We start from the raw sequence: 19,159 nt of genomic DNA on the forward strand, positions 1-19,159 counted from the left end.
GTAGGAAATCTTGCCTAAAGTCTTCTCAGGTCTATGTATCACTCACAGAGTGCAGGTTCATCAGCCAGAGCTTGAGAGCTCATTAGTCAAGGGAGCCTTTTCAAATAAACACGGTGGGAGTGCACTGCCTCAAATCTCAGCACTCAGTTCACTCCAATGCAGTATACTAAATGCAGTGCATGATAACACTTAGGGCCAGATGTAGCTAGAAAGCAATTTGTGAGTTGCAAATTGCGAGTCCTTCCGACTCGCAATTTGCAACTCGCAAATTGGTATGCAGAATGGTGTCTCAGACACCTTCTGCGACTCGCTATGGGGTCGCAAAGACCCACCTCATAAATATTTATGAGGTGGGTCGCAGTTTGCGACCCCATAGCGAGTCTAGGCACTCACAGGGATGGTGGCCTGCTGGAGACAGCAGACCACCATGTCTGTGACTGCTTTTAAATAAAGCAGTTTTTTTTCTCTTTGCAGCCCGTTTTCCTTAAAGGAAAACGAGCTGAAAATAGAAAAAAATACAGAAACCTTTTTGTTTCGGTATTTTTCAGAGTAGGCAGTGGTCCATAGGACCACTGCCTACTCTGCAAAAATAATTTTGTGAGCATTCACAAAGGGGAAGGGGTCCCATGGGGACCCCTTCCCGTTTGCAAATCAGTTACCATCCACTTCAAGTGGATGGTAACTGAGAGTTGATTTGCAACCGCTTTGGCGGTCGCAAATCAACTTACATTGCGGTGCGAGTCGCATATAGGAAGGGAACACCCCTTCCTATTTGCAAGTCGGAAACACATTTTGCGAGTCGGTTCCGACTCGCAAAATGTGTTTCTGCATCGCGTGAGGGCATTAGCGCCTCGCAAACGGCGTTTTTCGCTGTTTGCGAGGCGCTAATGCGTACATCTGGCCCTTACTTCAGTGACAGTCTTTAGTTTTTCACCCTTGTTGGGCAGCCAGTGCTGTTATCTCTAGACATGTTTCTGCTAGTTCTCAAAATTGCCAAAATGGTCACATGTACACTCACAGTCTCAGCAAAGCTTAGACTCATTCTGTTCAAGTATATCCACTGAGTATATTTTACACCTGCACACCTACGGAAAGGGGGCAAAATCCCTTCCCTACCGTGCCTCAGATGACACAATGTGATAGGAAGGTTTCTTTACAATGATATAAACATGCCATATGATCTACAAATATTGGGCCTCCAAATGCCAGATCCTGAATAAAGTACACCATATTCCAATCACCCTGTCTCCCAAACTGGCATTGTTGTTTATGACTGAAGAGAGAAGCTTCTCGAGAAGTGTTAGGTTGGGCTCTAATTGAGTTAGGCCCTCTGTAAGCCAAACGGGATATTACAAAATATTGTGGGTTTAAGACATTTCTCGGTAAAGTGCAGATTCTTATTCCTTATTAATGACACTATAATTTATCATTCTCAAAAGTCAGATGGAATCTCGAAGTTAATTTAAGATTTTGACAAAATACGTTTTATTTTGAAAAGTTTAAGCCAGCGAGTAAGAGTGCGCCTTTTTATTTTATTACACAGTGTAAAATGGTCCAGAGAATTATAAAACCTCATAGAATTTGAAAATAAATTAGATTACGTCAAACGCGAAAAAATGGGCTCAGTACTGTTCAAATGAATTATTTATTTCCAAACTGAAACAGTTACTGCAGTGTTTGAGGTGCATCAGATGTGAAATGTGGTTCCTGGACACGTATAATGTTGACCATAGGTGCTGGAGACATCAGAAACATTTTGAAGATGAAGTCAACAAGAATAATGCATCAATCACGAATAAACAGTGTGGTGTTCACTAAAGTCTGCTAACTCTCGTTTTCGTAATTAAAACTGACAATTTGTCCTGGCTGTTAGATTTTTATTGTGTCAGGGGTAAGCATTGTTAAATATAGGATTTCAACTCGTATGTCTTGCGCTTGATAAATATTAAAATTCCTATAGTTTTATGGTTTAAAATTCTTATGACTCAAACAATCACATTTCATGAAAGTAAAATTTGACATTAAACATTTTAATTGCATTTGCATATAAAGAAGAGATGAGCACAAATTCTAATATGGTAACTAGATTAGCTCGCTGTAACATTAAATGTAACTCGATGAAGAAAGCTTGTGCCAAGTATGAGCAAACTTCTCACTTAAAGTTCTTGTAAAAAATAAAAAATCCACTTCCATAACATAGTAATTTAATAATGCTACTGAAAAGAAACTAGATCATGTGCTGGAGAATTGTAAATTAGCGTGGTCCTCAAGCAATATACCTCCAATTATAGAAATTTAAAAAATGTCTCTGATGTAAACATTAACATTTTGATCAAGTTGGTTGAAGAAGATGATGAGCAGAGGGATTGGAAGTAGTACTTTGTTAAGCCTAATTTCCTGATTATAGTTTGCTGGTTTGACCCAGCTGCCTGTTGAAGGCTTCCAATTGGAGTTTCACCTCAGTGGCTTCCAAGCTTAACTTGTGAAGGAGCACTGGGGCCTAAGGATGAGGTCCTAGCCATCTAGATCTCAGGTCCTTGAACTCTTATAGGTGTTTAGCTTAAGAACGTTGTTCTTACGTTGAGAGATTGGTTTTTTACAGGATTGCTCAAAATAGGATGGCAGGAGAGTAATGCAAAGTGCTGCCAGGAGCCTTCCCTTATGGTAACTGTGACGAGCCAACTAGCATAAATGTATGTTATAAGGACTCCCCGAAGTATAGTTCATCAGCATTCTAAGGAACCATTAATTCCTAAAATGCAAGTAAAGTTACATACCTCCATTCCAATATATTAACAGTACCACCTACACTGATGATGCTCATGAAGCATCACTGTTTTGCCAGATGCTGGAATTTTAGGACACCAAATGAAAGAACTCACTGTGGGTGGCTGTTGCAAGCTCTGCTTCTCTTTCACCTGCACTGCACTGAGATGATGAAAACAATCGTAATTCAAAGAGATGGACCAATGATCTATGGAAGATTCTGAGAATAGTTACTGGAGCATTTGTGATGGAAGAGACGGAGACACAATGATTGGCGTGTACGGCAGGGAGGGGAGCGCATGGCAATGAGCTTGGGTGAAAACTCTGCTTACGTCAGCACAAGATTATAATGTAACTCCTCCAGAATAGTCTCATTTAAATGGTGATCTAAAAGCCGAGGATCCCCCACCACTCACCTCCAAATAGACCTTTGTCTAAAAACATGTGTGCCATGTTCACTCTATGGCTCTTGAATGTTGAAATACAGAACAAGATTAACAACACATTTGGGGCAATCGAGCAATGGATGGATGAAGTAGAAAACAGAAACTCGCATTCATACAACTCAACGAATTCCTTTGTCGAGACCTGGGTGAATGCTGTAAAACAACTGGGCATACTTAAATATTTCCTGGAGTGAGAGTGATCTAACAATAGCACAAGGAGGCATATTGGGCAAACCCACCAACACATTGTAATGGACATATTAACTACACTAGCAAAAACCTTTATAGCACACTCAAATATTACAATGATAAATGTACGCATTCTCAGCAGCAAGTCTGTCCTGATGAGATTGCTGTGGTTTACCTTTATGTAGGGCAATGGTCTCTAAACTTACTTTTCTGTAAAAAGATCTACTTGTTTTTAATGAAAATCCTCCTAAGCTACTTATATTATTAGTGATGTAGTAGTAACCACATCAGACAAGATTACATTAGTGGCCAACATACGCAAGATTGCTACCAGTAATCATCTCATTGTTGTAGGCACGGTTGCCGGCAATAATGTGGAATGTCTCTCCCTGGGTGATCTATACCAGCCATAGCTCCAATGCCCTAGCATTAAGTTTATAGTAATAGTCACCCCAACACTGTTTGATTTGTATCAATCAAATATCAGCTTTAATTTAGAAATTCAAGCTTTTTTCTACAAACATCAGCTTTTGAATTCTGAAATTACAGACATCTTTGTTTTAAATACACACTTTAAAATTTTTATGAACATATTTTAATTAATTCAAGTACAAGCTTCAAATTTAGTTCTCTGGCTGCATGGAGGAGAGCTTCTTACAGGTAGCTAAAGAGCTACCAGTTGCTCACGAGCTACTCGCTGGAGAAGCCTGATGTAGTGGATGATACAATTTGCCAGGGACAACAAAGAAATCTACTTGGGAATGACACCATTGCAACTCGTATGAAGATCCAACACTGCAGACAGCAGTATACCCAATAGAAGAAGAGCTGAACTATATTTTCGTACATTAATGTCCCATACTGGCGGTGGTTTGGATAAACCTCAAACCCTCTATGTAAGGATAGTCCTTACCATTTCCTTGGACCTACCTGTACTCCAACGGCTAATACTCCATTGCAAGTCACACACTTTCATAAGTCATCTTGTATCATTTGGAGAATACATTTAAACTCTTTTTGGGTTTCTTGCATCTCATAGCTTTTGGAAGAAACAATATAAAAAGGCAGAGTGGTACACAGCAGTTGTGAAAATGCTTTTTGGGATGTACAAAGCCCAAACTGCAATTCAGTAACTTGTTACCGAATCACAGTTTGGGTTTTGCGATTCGGTATTAGGAAGGGGCTTGTCAAGGGCATCCCTTAATAATATCAAATCTAAATTGTATATATGATTGTTTTGTGATTGGTCGCAAAACAATTGAGGTCCCCATGGACCCTTTCCCCTTTGTGAATGCATGCGAAAACGTTTTTTCAGAGCAGGCAGTGGTCCCAACTATTACATTGATTTTTCACTACTGCAATGCCTATCACTCCCATAGTTTAACATTGGGATTGCCTTATTACATTTTATAACTGTAATTTCTAATCATGACCAGATAGATTTTTTGAGTTTAGTGTCCCTGGACTCACAATTTAAAAGCACAACTGATGGTAAAGTTGGACTTCAAGTTGCAAGTCTGAAAATGACACTTTAACCATTTTGTGCCTCTGCCTGTATCTGAATACACATTTGGGTGGGTGACAGCTTGGCTCTTGTCCATTTGTTCTAGTCAGCCACACACAACGGGAACTTAGGTGTGCCTGATGGGCCATTCACATCTTGATGAGTCATCCTGGGCAGGATGGGAGGGAGGAGCTGAAATAGCTCTCTAATAGACAGGAGCTCCTCCATAAAAGTGTAGGTGAAACTCTTTGTTCTATCTTTTTCTCTTTTTTCCTCTACATCACATTTCAGCACACTCTCTTTTTCTTCCAATATAATCCATCTCAAATGTAGTTTTCCTTCAGTTTTTGGCTGTTCATCTTCACTACTTACGGGTTGGAGGAGACATTGCTTTAGGTTCAAGTCACAACAGCAAGGTATTTTATTGCAAGTAAAATTGATATTGGTAATAAAAATATCTTGCAAAATCTAATTTGTGGTCTCAGCTCTCAAATATATCCAAAAGTCACAGTTCATAAAGTATACGTATGATGTCTTTGGTACCAATGATTCACATTTCTAGTGACACAAACTCAAATATAGACGTATGTAATCCCAGAACTGGGTAATCGAATTCAGCTGCAATGCTATGGTAATTAGTGTTGATTTAGACCTAATGCAAAACGTATTATTCTTGAACTTTAAAAAAATGTGAGTTGGCAAATTGATCTTATTATTGTTTATTTGAGAGCTGAATATTTCACATTATATTTATTAGGGACAAACGGTTCAACCGAAGTGAATGCAAATGGGGAGAAGAACAGCAAGAGATAGTGAGAACCTCAGCGCATTAAAATCCCAAAAATGCCACCACAGAAGAAACACCCAAGCATACGGGATTGTTTACAAAGCTTCGCTGAAAGTTATATTTAGTGAGCACAAGTTATCCAGTAGCAATGATTTCACAACTTAGATGCGTGGGAAGGAAAAAACATGATCCCCTGTTCACAAATCTGGAATATAGGAATGTGAGCAAGCGTTTGTCAGCAGGTTTCTATAATTTTATTTGGTGGTAATCACAAAATATCGCAAACCATTCTCAAATCAGAGCCAGACTTGCGTTTGTAAAGGTTAATAATCCATTTGGTATTTGCTGTATTCTTAGTGAGTTAATTTGAGGACAAAATTGCTGGCTAAAATCTGAATGCAATGTCTGACATTACTGCCGTTAGGGAGGAGGTTATTTATTACTTGTGTGAGAAAACACAGGCACTCATCGGCTAAATTGTAAAAGGGTAAACGCTGTGACTAAATGCTCCAGTTCCACGAACTTTTACTGTTTTTTTAATTATTATTTTTAGCAACCATTATTATATGCGCCACCCAGAAACTCAGCGTTGGGGTGGAGTCATGTTGCTCACTTTAATGGTGACGTCCTTAGTTTTTGGGTTGCAGCAACATTTGCTGGCCATAAAAGAAGTACTGATCGGCTAATTTGTGCTTTTGTGTAAAACTTGTTTCTCTGTATGAACAACCTTGTTGCACAAAGTTAGATGCCTGTTGAAACACTCGAACTGCTACTTCTTATACTGCTTTTTTATTAAAGTGCGTTAATTAACCTTTCAATAAACATTTGCCTACTACTGTTCACATTTTCTCAATCACTATGTTTTTTTAGAACAGAAAATTAATCTTTGTACACAACCTGCAGTGCTGCTTCCTGTATGAAAGCCATGGAGCTCTAAGCCCATTTTTTTTAGATAATTTGTATACCTTCCCCTTTTGCTAACAAATTCGCATGGGTGCAGATTTCCTTTTTTTAACTCACATCAGCTTGCCACAGTACATCCAGATACCTTTAGCAGATGCAGGTTCCAGATGTACTCCTGCAAACTGAAAATTTCTGTATATGCCCATGCAGAGGAATTTCTGCATACATAATTGTGGATAGTGTGCAATTGCATATAGGGAAATGCCTTCCCTGTACACAATTGGACTTGTTTCCTTCTTTTTTCTCTACTGGGAAAATATTTTTCTTTGGGGAGAAATCCCTTTGCCTACACCAAAAACATTGTTCCCCAGGACGCCATTGCAGACCAAGTCAGTCAGAAGATGAGAAGGTAAGCAAGAGAAAGATACCCAAGGGTATCAAACAATCACAGCACACGTGATAAAGGGAGGTCTAATGGTAAATCTACCAATAAGTAACCAAGAGGGAAGAAAACAATGAATGTGATAGATGGAAAGTGGGTGAAAACTGTTACTAAAGCAAAAATTCACAACAACACACAACTCATTACCAGGCAAAGGCAGTATGTCAATGATGGCCTTAAATATAGGTTTGCCCCTAATACCCCAGAAGTGAACCCAACCAGAAAGTGTGTGACTAAGAGTCTGTCAGTTAGCGGTCTAGTGTTTGCCACGTCTTTACTTTCCACTGATGTGTTCTCCAAAGTCTCCAGCCCTGTGCTCCTTATGGTTACTCACCTGCCTGTGCTTATCTCATTTCCTAACACATTCCTGTTTTGGGTTTTGTCTACCAATTGATGGTTAGAGGGTGACCAATATCTGACTTTCATTTCTTGAATTAATGGTCTTCATAAAGGCAGGAAGTAATATAGCATTATGATGTTATTGATGAAGACATAGAAGTCTTACTAGTGCTTTTACCAAAACCAAGTTTTAAAGTGGCGAGTGGTACGTTTTAGCACCTTCTCAAGATATACTGATATGAAATTAGACTTTTTAAGGGTAGTGTAGAGAAACAAAAAGCTGTTCTCTTTAACCAGTCCTGCATTCCTAACAATAACAGTCAACAGCTGGCATTCTAGACTGATGAATTGTTGATGCCATCAGTTCGTGCTTTGGTATGTATTATCACTCCCCTGGATGGCCCATTTAACATCTCATAGTAGATCACCCGCTACAATTTTCATAGAGTTCTCACTTTTTGTGGAGTAACAAACATAATGGAATTTACACTTAGGATTCTTTGGAAATCATGGATCCTCATTCCTTGAACATTGTCAACAGCCACAGGAAAAACTGGAGTGTTTGAAACGGTTCCCATCCACTCACATATTTAATTAATATTTTTTTATGATGTGAGGTTCAACATGCAAATTGGATACAAAAATATCAGAAATGGATTAAAAAGTTATAAAGTAAAGAATCTGTAGATGTTCACTGTCTTACCAATGCCCCCCCCCCATAGGAAACTCCTACCTCTCAATTTAGGAATGCAGAAAATCTGCTTTCTTTGGTCCTTTTTAGGGTCGAGCCTGCGTTGCATGCGCTTGCGCATGCGTATCGCAGCGAGACGCTTTAGGTATTAGAAAAGGGCTCGGAGCCCTGTCGACGTCACGTCAGTGTTTTTCATTGGTTCGTGGGCTTGCCTAGTAAAATCTGCTTGCTTTCATTAGTGGAAGGCATGCATACGTCATGCCTTTTCCGGTAGCTAGCCCTCCTGGAGCTCATCGACCAATTACAGAAAACATGCAAGGCTCGCTTTTTTCTGTCGGATCGTGGACTACTTTTTTCTCTATTTTCCTGGCGCGATTTCACTTGGCAGAAGTCGAGCGCTTTACACAGTTAATTTCACTTTTTCGGGTTACGTACATAAAAGCACTTTTGCTGATAGATGAAAAGTCGGGTTAGGAGTTTACAACGCGATCAGCTCTAACATGAGCAAACGCGAGACCTGTTGCATTGCAAATGCTTGTTAAGTTGTGCCAACTCCCTCTAGTGGGCAGAAATGTCTACATATCCTGATTCTGCGGATCTGTGGATTTATGTTCAGGCACTTTTTTCCTATCTGCTTTAAACAAAGGTGTGCAAAAAAGATTAGCAAAAATACCCTTTAGGAGTGCATAAAGATCAGAGGTGATTTTGCATTTTGGAAAATGTATTATACAAGAAAGTATTAAATTAGTAACACAAGGTAATGGTGAGTGTTGACACTGCTGTCTTGATGGTTGGATATGGTTGATAGAGAACACGGTCAGATTTTTGACTTGGATGCGAGTGTAACTAAGTAATAAGCTGTTTTGGCTATAATAAATTATCTTAAGTCTGTTTGTTGTTTCTCTTTCTGCCAACCAGTTTCTCCGTAAATGTAGTGGTGCAACCTGACTTAGATGTTTTAGTTGGTGTGTTCCTGTAATGACATGACAGTATCGACGATTCTCAGTATATGTAATTGTTAATTCATTATTCATGAAACTTTAACTTTGTTAGCCATTATTTTTTTCTGGCTCATCTTCTAAAAACTAATATTGTCTTTTTAAACCTTGTTTTTTAGAGTTCTATTGCCAATGTTGCAATGATCAATATATATCTCCGTTGTTTGACTAGAAGAGCTATGAACGCGTTGGAAAAAAGTGAGACTATTGCTGAGCAGGCTTACCTACTTATTTTCTTGCCCTGGTGAAACAGCGCACCTGGCATTTGTAAAGTCCTCGCATGGGTGGGCCTGTGACATGCAGAGCTGGGGTGCGGGTTGCCCATTAGTTGCCACAAAGATATGCTTGCGTGTGATTTAATATGTGTCTCTTTCCTGAAAGAAACCAGAACAGCCGAGCAGTCCTTAAATGCTATACTGTCAGACATATTTTATGAGGCAGGGAACTCAGCACTGCGAAACAGTAGCATAAATGTGTAATTTAAGACCGAGGAAAAGCCATGCTCTTTTTAAAAGCTCTTCTGGTTCCCAAAGCATGCGATTGCCGTGCAATCCCTAGGAGAAAAAAATGTGCCTCTTCTGTGAGTTGCATGAAAACGACACTAGAGATTAAGCCTCGGAATTAAAAAGCAATCACGTTTATTTGAATTTACTTAGGTGCTAAACATTCACATGCTTTTGGGGATAATGGTAATTTCCCCCGCGTTTCCAATGTATTTGTACCACACGGTTTGCTTCGTTGTGGTTATTGTGTCCTGCAACAATCTACGTCGCACCAAATATCACTGTAGATAGTTTGTGTAAACTTGCTTGATAAATGAATCTGTTTTATTCTTCAGATGGTGACAATCCCGCAAGAATCCACACAAATGACGGGGTGTATAATAAAGCAGTTCACCACACTGTGATTAAAAGTGAAGGCTCGGTGATTAAGGCGGGCGCGAGGCCGGAGACCAGCACGCACGACGATTACGTGTCTCCGCCGAAGTACAAGAGCAGTTTATTGCACCGCTACCTCAATGACTCTCTGAGGCACGTGATGGCCTCCAACGCGGCCATGATGGAAAAAACGCGGCAGAGAAACCATTCGGGGTCCTTCAGCTCCAACGAATTTGAAGAAGAATTAGTTTCTCCATCGTCCTCCGAGACAGAGGGCAACTTTGTGTACCGCACAGGTAAAACTTTCCTTACAAGCTGATATTGTTTTAAGTGCCTAGCCAGTAAATGGTGTTAATAGGTCTTCAGACAAAGCGATATTCTATAATAGGTATTGCTGGTGATTGTTAGCCATGCAGGACACGTTAAAGGGAACTGTTGTTCTACACTGCATGGCCCCTTTAAGATTGGAATATAAATTCAATGATGGCAGTAGATTGAGGCTGAAAGTTAATAAATATAGTTTATAAAAATCTCTTTGAGACCCCCCTTGGAAAAATCATGAGTTTAAAAATGATCTGTTTTCCTCTTAGATATGACCCATTACACTGATACTTTAGGCCTGAATTATGGGTGCAGGCTCAGTTGTGTGTGGCACGATTTAAACTTAACCAAGGAGGATGGATGGCTTTGAAATTCATAGGGAAGTATAAAAGTAGCACTTCCAACTCCCAATATTAAAACAAAATACAATATTCATTGTTGAATTTTTAAAATGTACTCTGATGTACTTTTTTCCCAGTTGAGGGCTTCAGGAGAAACCCTGGCGGTTCTCGAACAGAGAGAAATTTAAAATGACCTCTACACTCCGTGAGAAAACTCCCAGTGTGTCAGGGTAATTAGTCATGTGTTTTTTAAAAACAAACTTGTGCTTTTGGAGTTTGTTTTTGAAAAACACAAAAGTCTACTGTACGGCCATCTGAAACATAGTAGCTACTTACAAACTGACAGTGCCTTTATAAAAGCTGCCATAGCAGTGGCTTCTCTGAGGTAATGACCTCCACCACAGTGATGGACGGAGCGCCACCCAACATTCTCTTAAAGAGGCCCTTAATCTCCTGAGCCTAAAATGAATGCAAATATGGAATATGGTAAAATGCAAATGTAAATTGTAATTCAAGTATACAAAAATCCTATTTGATGGCCACAATTTTTTATTATCTCCTAATCTCCATCCCCTCGCTGTTACTTTCCAATTTGTTTTTTTTAATTATTTACCCGTTTATCTAGTGCACCTTGACTGGTTGCTATTAGGGCATTTTACATTACAACATAAATCGAAAAGTTTTAGGATTCGATCAAGATAGGAAAATAGAAGATAGCTTTGAGAAACATAGATTTAGTGAGAGTTTATGGTTACCACCCCAGTACAACAGTCTTTTTGGGTTTTAGATTAGGAATTTTCTGATCAGGTGACCTTTGAGCTACAGAAGATTGAGAGAGGGGCAGCTGTTCTGAGATTGGAGGGCAGCGAGTTCCAGGCTGCTGCTGTTCCGCCAGATGTGCTGTAGGTATTCTGAATTTAGGCACTTATAGAATAATGCTTTTTCCCCTTGTACGTCTCATAATGCCCCAAAGATGATGAGTAGATTGACTAGTTGAGGGGTGGGGAGTTAGTTTGTGAACAGCTTTTACACAGGGCAGCAAAGTTTGAATATTATTCAGGCTGTGATGGGTAGCCAGTGGAGGTGGTGGGCTAATGTAGTTATCTAGTGCATAGTCAATCAGTTTTGCGGCCGAGTTTAGAACAGCTCTGACAGGGGCCAGAGATGTTTGGCGCTCTGTGATGTTTGTGCACAGTATAAATATAAGTACATTCACCATTGTTCCAGAAGACCTCTTGACACTCTGAATTATGAATTACAGTTTCTAGTGCAATAGTACCCATTAGTATGAAAAACAACACTCAGAATATTAGAACAGAACTATTGCTGACAGTGGGAATATTTTACCAATTTGAGACATACCCACTCATGACATTTTGGTAGATGAACTAATGTCCTTCAGAATACAATGTCTTAAGAAATAGTCTTCATCATAAATTGTGTACCACGAGAAAATGTCTGTCCTGAAAAGTGTCAGACTCCTTCAGCAAGGAGCTACAATAAGACAAGAGAGATAATATTGTGTACTCAGAATATTGTAACGAGTTAGCTGCTCTGGTGTCTTATTCATGCATCATAATTGTATCTTCTAATTGAGAGTGAAGGAGAATTTGAAAGTGTAGACTTGGTACCAGCAGTTCACACTGCTTTCAACCAGACTGCATTTCTTCCCCCAGCCCCTGCTGTTCTGACAAAGTGAGCTGGAAACTTGTAAGTAAGAAGTTCACTGTAATCCTTCCTCTCAGTCTGCCAGTAAATAGCTTTATCTTGTGACACTTAAGTGTGAGAGAGAGAGCATCACTTTGAAGTGTGTCGTCGCTTCTCCAGTCACTTTATTGAAAGCGTTTAAAGTGTTTTTGAAATTCTATGTAAGTGGCTCTAGCGGTTTACCAAACTCATCCAAACAGCCTATCCAATAAGGACACAAAAATACTTGCATTGTAAATTGCCATGAACGCCTTTGAATGCAGCTTCACAAAACTGTTATGAGATCTTATGTAAATCTGTCTATTCAGGCTAACGTACACAAATACATCTAACACCTAAAATAAACCATGTTAAAGGTTTTGAGGTTGCTTGTTTGTGCCACGAAAACGCAAGTACATAAATTAGTTTTGGCTTGACAAATTGTAGTGTGTAAAACTGCATTGTACAGTGGAGTCTATTTTTAGGTTTGACCTTTGAGGCAGCTTTAGCTGTCTTTCCAGGCTTTTGATTTTTCAAACAAATCATACATTATACACATGAATAGTGTACCTTTAGGTCAGCGGGCTTCATCTATTGGTCTGTTAAATTGCCACTCATATTTGGTTTCTGCCCATCACAGCATATTGGACGTGGCATGGGTCGCCCTAATGTATCCATTGGCTCCCTTCACTTTGGATGACTGCAGAAAGCCTGCAAACATTAATCACACCTGCCTAAAAATAGTTCCGTTCTCTTCAATGACAAATCTGACACGAAGTGTGTTTTTTAAATGTATACATTATTAGTACTTTAAATAAAGGCTACTTCTTTTGCCTACACTTTGTGTGCCTAGTTAGATGGTGATTTATTTTCTACTTTGTTAAAGTTGCTGTTATAAAATGAGCAAGTGACATTGCAACATTCTAGCTGCATGTAATTTAAGTGCTTGATTATGTCATAATTTAGTCTTGTCTCCTTGAATATCAAAAATATGTTGCCTTAGTGAAAGGCTTGTTATTTGAAAGAATTACTAGTTAAAACGTCTACACTAGTCAATATCCTTTGAATTTCAAATTTTATTACAGGCATGTGGTAGCCACATTAGGTGGGTATATATTTTTATTTTTTATTTTCATGTCATACGCTTGCAAAAAATAAATAGGAAACAAATTACCCAAAGCACCTGCTTGCCAATGGGAGACATTTCTGCTTTGCCAATGCTTGTTAACCATTTCTCTTGTCGAAGGTAAATAGATTTGTATGCTCTGAATGCCATTTTTTTGAATAATTAATTGATAAGTTCACTGCGATCAATAAACATAACCAGAGAGCAAGGCAAAAGCACCAGAAGCAGAAATAAAACAAAAGGAAACCATGCATATTTATATGTTCCCCTGTCTTCCCAGTCATCTCGTCTAACCAGATGCCAGGGGAAAACAGATCCTTGGAGCCTACATATCTGATCCTTTCCCTGTGGCTCTGGTTCTCGAAGATTTCTCTGGGAGTAGTTGCGTCTTATTCCAGTTGAAGGGTGATCTACTCCCATATTTCTAAGAGTAAGACACACTTACTCAAGAAAAATTGTTTCTTAAAGTGTCTGGTTTGTGAATAAGCAATTTACCCTCTTATGGCCGAACTAAGCATACATAAATATTATATTACAAGTGGGTAGTACAAATATGCTTTCATGGATAATCCATATCGCAACCCAGTCTCTCTCAATATTACAGGAAAATGAATCAATAATTCTGATCCTGTGCCCTTGTTTTTTATTAATAATGGTGTAATGAATAATCGGACTGAATGAATATATAATGAATGGAAATGTGATGAATCACATATGCCTCCTGCTGTCTTCAATCTTGCAAGATCGAGAAGCTTCAATTAGAGCCAAACCACAACCCATCTAGTAATGTCAAGATAGTGTATCGATTTATAATATTAACTTCTCATCTGCGAGCTCAGATTCTCTAATGGATTTCTTTGTTCTACCTGGAACATGGCATGAAGACTGAGATAGCACAAATCAGGCATTAACTAATGTAAGCTTGGGATCACGTTTATCAGGTTCCAAGATCATGGTAAATTGCAGCCATTTTATAATCATAAAAGATAAAGGATATTGGCTAGGATGCAAGCCTTCAATGTCCTTAGAGTCAATTGTTTTTTTCAGGCAGCAGTACTTCATTCACTTACGACCCTTACATTTGTTTGCCATCCAAAACCCTATTGTCAGAATGATGTAATCTACTTATGTGGGTGTTAACATGGTAGTGTTTCAGCTACTTCACAACAACTTTAGGCAATTGCTTCTGTTGGATAATGTTTGGCTCAAGTCATCAGATCACCCAGAGGCCTTCAAGTCTGATAGTGGGTTAGTATGCCCTTCTTTCATTTTGGAGATATCACTCCGTAGGGTATTGCTGGAGTGTAATTTGGACTATGCCAAACGTAATATTATCTGCAGCGTCTACAGTATCTATTGTTAATAAAGTTGACTTTCTAAATTAGGTGTGTTTTGTTCATGTTTTTGAACACTTATAAGTTCTGGTCATAGGTAATGAATCAAGCTTTTATGGTTGTCCAAAGCAATCATTGGAGTCAGCCATTGTGATTTACCATGCAAAAAAGATAATCAAAATTGCACACTATTACAAATATAAATGGTGGTATTTATTAATTAAAAAAATAAGCTGTTTCCTTCTAGTAGATAACATGTAGCTCAAATAATGAACACTAAAAAAATACAACATGCTTACGAACAACAATTATAAACACAAATGTCAAAAACAACCCATGACTTCATAAAAAACACTCCCAGTACTCATTAATAAAGTATTTGAGATATCTCAACGTGTGTGATGTTGTGAATAGTGGTATGCACTAGTGCAGCAAGTTTGTTTGTGTCAAATGGAATTTCTTGGGGCCTAGTCCATTGGTGTGGTGGAATATATCTTCTTGTTTTGTTCTGTGCTAGAGGCTTGTCTGAAAAGCATTTATTTCAGTTTTGTCTGGAACTTTTCAAAGTTTGGTTGGTCCTTGAGTGGTTCAGCAATAGCGTTTTCCAGAACTCGATATCTTGTGCCTCTAGTGGCTTTTGCTGTGCTTTCTTTTCCTCACTTTCTTTTGAATGATCACGCGGAATGCGTGATCTTATGTTGTTGATGGAGTGATAGCTCCACCCTTTTTTGAAAGTACCTGTCACCCTTATCCCAGAAGGCCTGTGAATGCTGCCAAGGATTTTTTTGCCCACTGAGAGCTCGTGTGAGGCGTTTTGGCCGTTGTCAGATGGTATGTTTTCTTAGGTTCAAGGATAGTTGGGTGGTTTTCTGATTTGTTGGAGATTACACATCAGAAACTCTGCTACATGCATCAAATGGCATTTTGTTTAGCAATGTCTTTCTTTGAACAAAGTTCCCTCTGGATCTGATCACTAGTCCCAATCAATTATTACCGGCAGCAAATTTCTTTCAATACCAGGGGTGGCTTTTACCTTTTGAAAGTGAAGTGCCCCACCATTTCCTAAAATACAAAATAAAACACCTCTCCCTCCAAAACCCCAAAGTAAACCACCCATCTCTCGAAAAGCCCAAAATAGGATACCACCTCCCTCCAAAAGAAGCCTAATAAAAACTCAACCACTGACAAAATAAAACACTACCAACACACTTACGTGCATTACACATTTAAAATAAAATATTATAAAATGGTACTTATCCACGGGCTATGCGTCTCGCTCGGTGTTCTTTTGCTGTCTGATGCATGAAGAGCTCCGCTAACCAATCCAGATGCTGCTCTCATGGTGTTAACCAGCATGTGAGAAGTGACTGGTTTGGATGGAGTAGGCTGGCTGGAAGCTCCTTCAGGCCCTGGAGGCCAGTACTTGGTCTCCACCCAGCTGTCCAAGATATCTGGGTGGAAAGCTTCAAAAGGTGCATGTCACTTTGGCCAGCACAAGACAGTCAGCCAAAGTGATGTGCAGACTTTGGAGTATCCAGTCAGCCCTGCTTCAGACCTCCATGGTGCCAACAGCGAACACACCCTGCATGACTCTACACTCGGGGCATGTGCAGTGTGCACATCGGTGAAAATAAAATGACAATGAAATCTTTTCATTGCCACTTTATTTTTTCCTGCACAGCTCGCAGTAGGTTGGGGGGGGGGGGGCAATGCCCTCCCACCCTCGTGATGAAAACGCCACTGTTCAGTAGTTCGTTCCACACCTATACTGTTTGTACCCTACCAAGATTCTTGTGTAAATTCCCTTTCCAGAGCTATCCTATAACACAGGACACAACATCCATCAACATTAATAAAGAGTTTTATCAGTGAATGGTAGCAAAAGTTCAAGCAAGCATTTGGAGGCCAAGTATTATACTCCTAGCCAAACATATATCATATAAATGTGTGCACTGGGAATCACATGTTCAGTTGACTAGACAGTATTGCGTAAAAAAGTAGCACTCTGTTCTGTGCATGAATCTTTCACTGTGTTCAGATATGGAGTGTAATCAGATGCACTGCAACTATGGAAGTTTAAACCTCAACACTAAGAACCTAAATTTGGTTAGCCCCCATTTTACTTAAAATAGTAGTTACTTTAAGTTTAACACACCAACTAGATCACCCACTGTCTGTTAAACGGGTATGCCCATAGGAATTCAATGAACGTAAGCTATTTACAACTCTATGTGGATGCGTTTTTCAGTTTTCTTAAATGTTTCCAATGAGTGACCCATATTTTGTGTATTCACGTTTTATCTCTTTTTATTAACTGACTTGTAGAATTTTAAACAGGAGACTAAAGTTATCCTTGCAGTTGAACCCTGTACTGAGTGCACAGTTTGATTGCTGGGGTGATACATTTTATGTTCCTGTGGAGTTCCTACTGAAACTTCTTGTTCCATGGACACAAGAGTTTGCATTTGAAATAAAGTTATTCTTCTGCAGGTTTCTCTAGGTTCTGTCCTTCAAACAATGCTTGTTCCTAATTTAAAAATAATCTTCATGAAACGTTACACAAAAGGGGTCTTTTTTGCCTACTTTGTGCATTGAAAATTTTGGGGAGAATCATCAAGTGGGGACTGAGAAAAAAGTTGGTTTCAAAACACAGAATCCCCATGCATTTTCCATAGACTTTTTTGAGAAGTTATATCGCAAAAACTGCTGAATGGAATTACACCAAATTTGGCAGGAAGCTAGATCGTGATCCAGAAAGCATGCATTTTGTGAGGTTGTGTAAATCCGTGCAGTTGCTTTTGAGATATTAAGGGACAAAAATATTTGTGGATCTGGGAGATTGGATTCGAGGGGCTCTCGCAAGAGTTCCTCGAACCCAATTAGAAAAAATAGAGTGTTCAGCCCAGAGGGCCAATTATCTCCCATGGAATAAACACTCCTGCGGCAGTGACCTCTCTGACTGACTGCCTGCAACATGAAGAAAGATTTTGCAGGCAGCACTTGCAAAACTCAGATAATTAGTCCGAAGTCCTGAGTTTGATTGTGAATATTAATATAAAGGGGTAGGGTAGAGATACCCTGCCTCAATAGGCACTTTGTAGGAGGTCCCATAGGGACCACCCCTGGGGTCTAAATACAATATATATATTTTTTTAAGTACAATCTCACGAGAGTCCCACAGGACTCCTGCAGGATCATGGTGGGACTCCCACAGGATCACAGCTTTAAAAAAAAAAAAAAAAAATGCAACAAGCATTTTATATTTTAATATTTGGACTCCCTGGTGCGGCCAGGGCCCAAGAATCTTTATTAAGGTTAATGGGGAAGATAGCAACATCTGTGAACTACAGCTCATTATCACCTGGAAAGTTAAATGAGAAAGGAATGCCGTAATTTCAAATGGAAAAGGATACAAATTGTCAGTACTAGTGGGAAGAATAACAGAAAAATAGGCTTCCAGTGATCATTCACGCTCTTCGGTTTCTCCTTAACACTGGTTTATATCACAGAAGAAGATGAGCTAAGTCCGATTTCCTCAATGCTGTGTGCCCTTTTGTTTCAATAGGTATAAGAAAAACCATCAAACCTTGTCATGTGTTAAGACATTTGCACTTTAAATGTAGCCTTGACTGTCATAAATGGAAAATATCCCAAAAAATAGCAAACATAAGGGTAAATAAGAAATATATGCACACAAAAAAAAGTGTCACTACCACTTACCTACAAGCAGGGAAATAGACATTCATGCTCAGTTAGCCTTAAATCTGAACAGTTAACATTTAAAAGGAACAACCAACAGACAAGAGAAAAGTCAATTAAAGTCAACAAACAGAATGCATTTTAAGAAAAGTACCCGAAAAATAGGAAAAAAAAGAATATCAAGTGATCGGAACTAATGCATAACTAATCTTTTTAAATGTGTAGCTAGAACAGGCTCAGAACCCACGTCTTCCTGCCATTGTTATTTATATGATAGATCTACCAGGATTTAGGAAGGTTTCAATTCTCACCTTTTTTAGCTAGAAGCAGGAAGTTGTTGCTACCATGAAGATTACTTTGCTATCCTTATGCTTCTCTTTCCTTACCTACCCTGTTCAGATGTTTATGGAGACATTTCTGTTGTAGGTTTAAAGAATGATAGTTTGAGTTGGAAGTTTAATTGTGCCTCTGATACTGGGTCAGGCAGCATTATCGTCCTGGAATCAGTGTACACGGAAGCTTTGGTCTATGTTCAAAATTGATTAGTCATAAAAACAATTTATATTTACATTGATCCCAATACACAAAAAGTCTTGAGCATCTAAATTACTAGTAGGTGCACAAGAAGTTTCATCTGCAACCACAAATTACATATCTTCATTCATATAAACTGGATCAGCAGAAAGTTAGAGTTCAAGATAGAATGTAT

At 39.0% G+C, this 19,159-nt stretch overlaps 1 protein-coding gene across 2 annotated transcripts in view; it reads left to right on the forward strand.

Moving 5' to 3' along the window:
* The window catches only part of MKX (mohawk homeobox), a 162,350-nt gene that overhangs the window by 45,374 nt on the left and 97,817 nt on the right, over window positions 1-19,159 (forward strand). For both annotated transcript variants that reach the window (XM_069211315.1, XM_069211316.1), the window contains exon 5: window positions 9,904-10,239. In XM_069211315.1, coding sequence (XP_069067416.1) covers window positions 9,904-10,239 — 336 coding nt within the window. The remainder of the gene's footprint in view (window positions 1-9,903; window positions 10,240-19,159) is intronic.

The sequence above is a fragment of the Pleurodeles waltl genome, chromosome 10, assembly GCF_031143425.1.
Source record: "Pleurodeles waltl isolate 20211129_DDA chromosome 10, aPleWal1.hap1.20221129, whole genome shotgun sequence".
NCBI lineage: Eukaryota > Metazoa > Chordata > Amphibia > Caudata > Salamandridae > Pleurodeles > Pleurodeles waltl.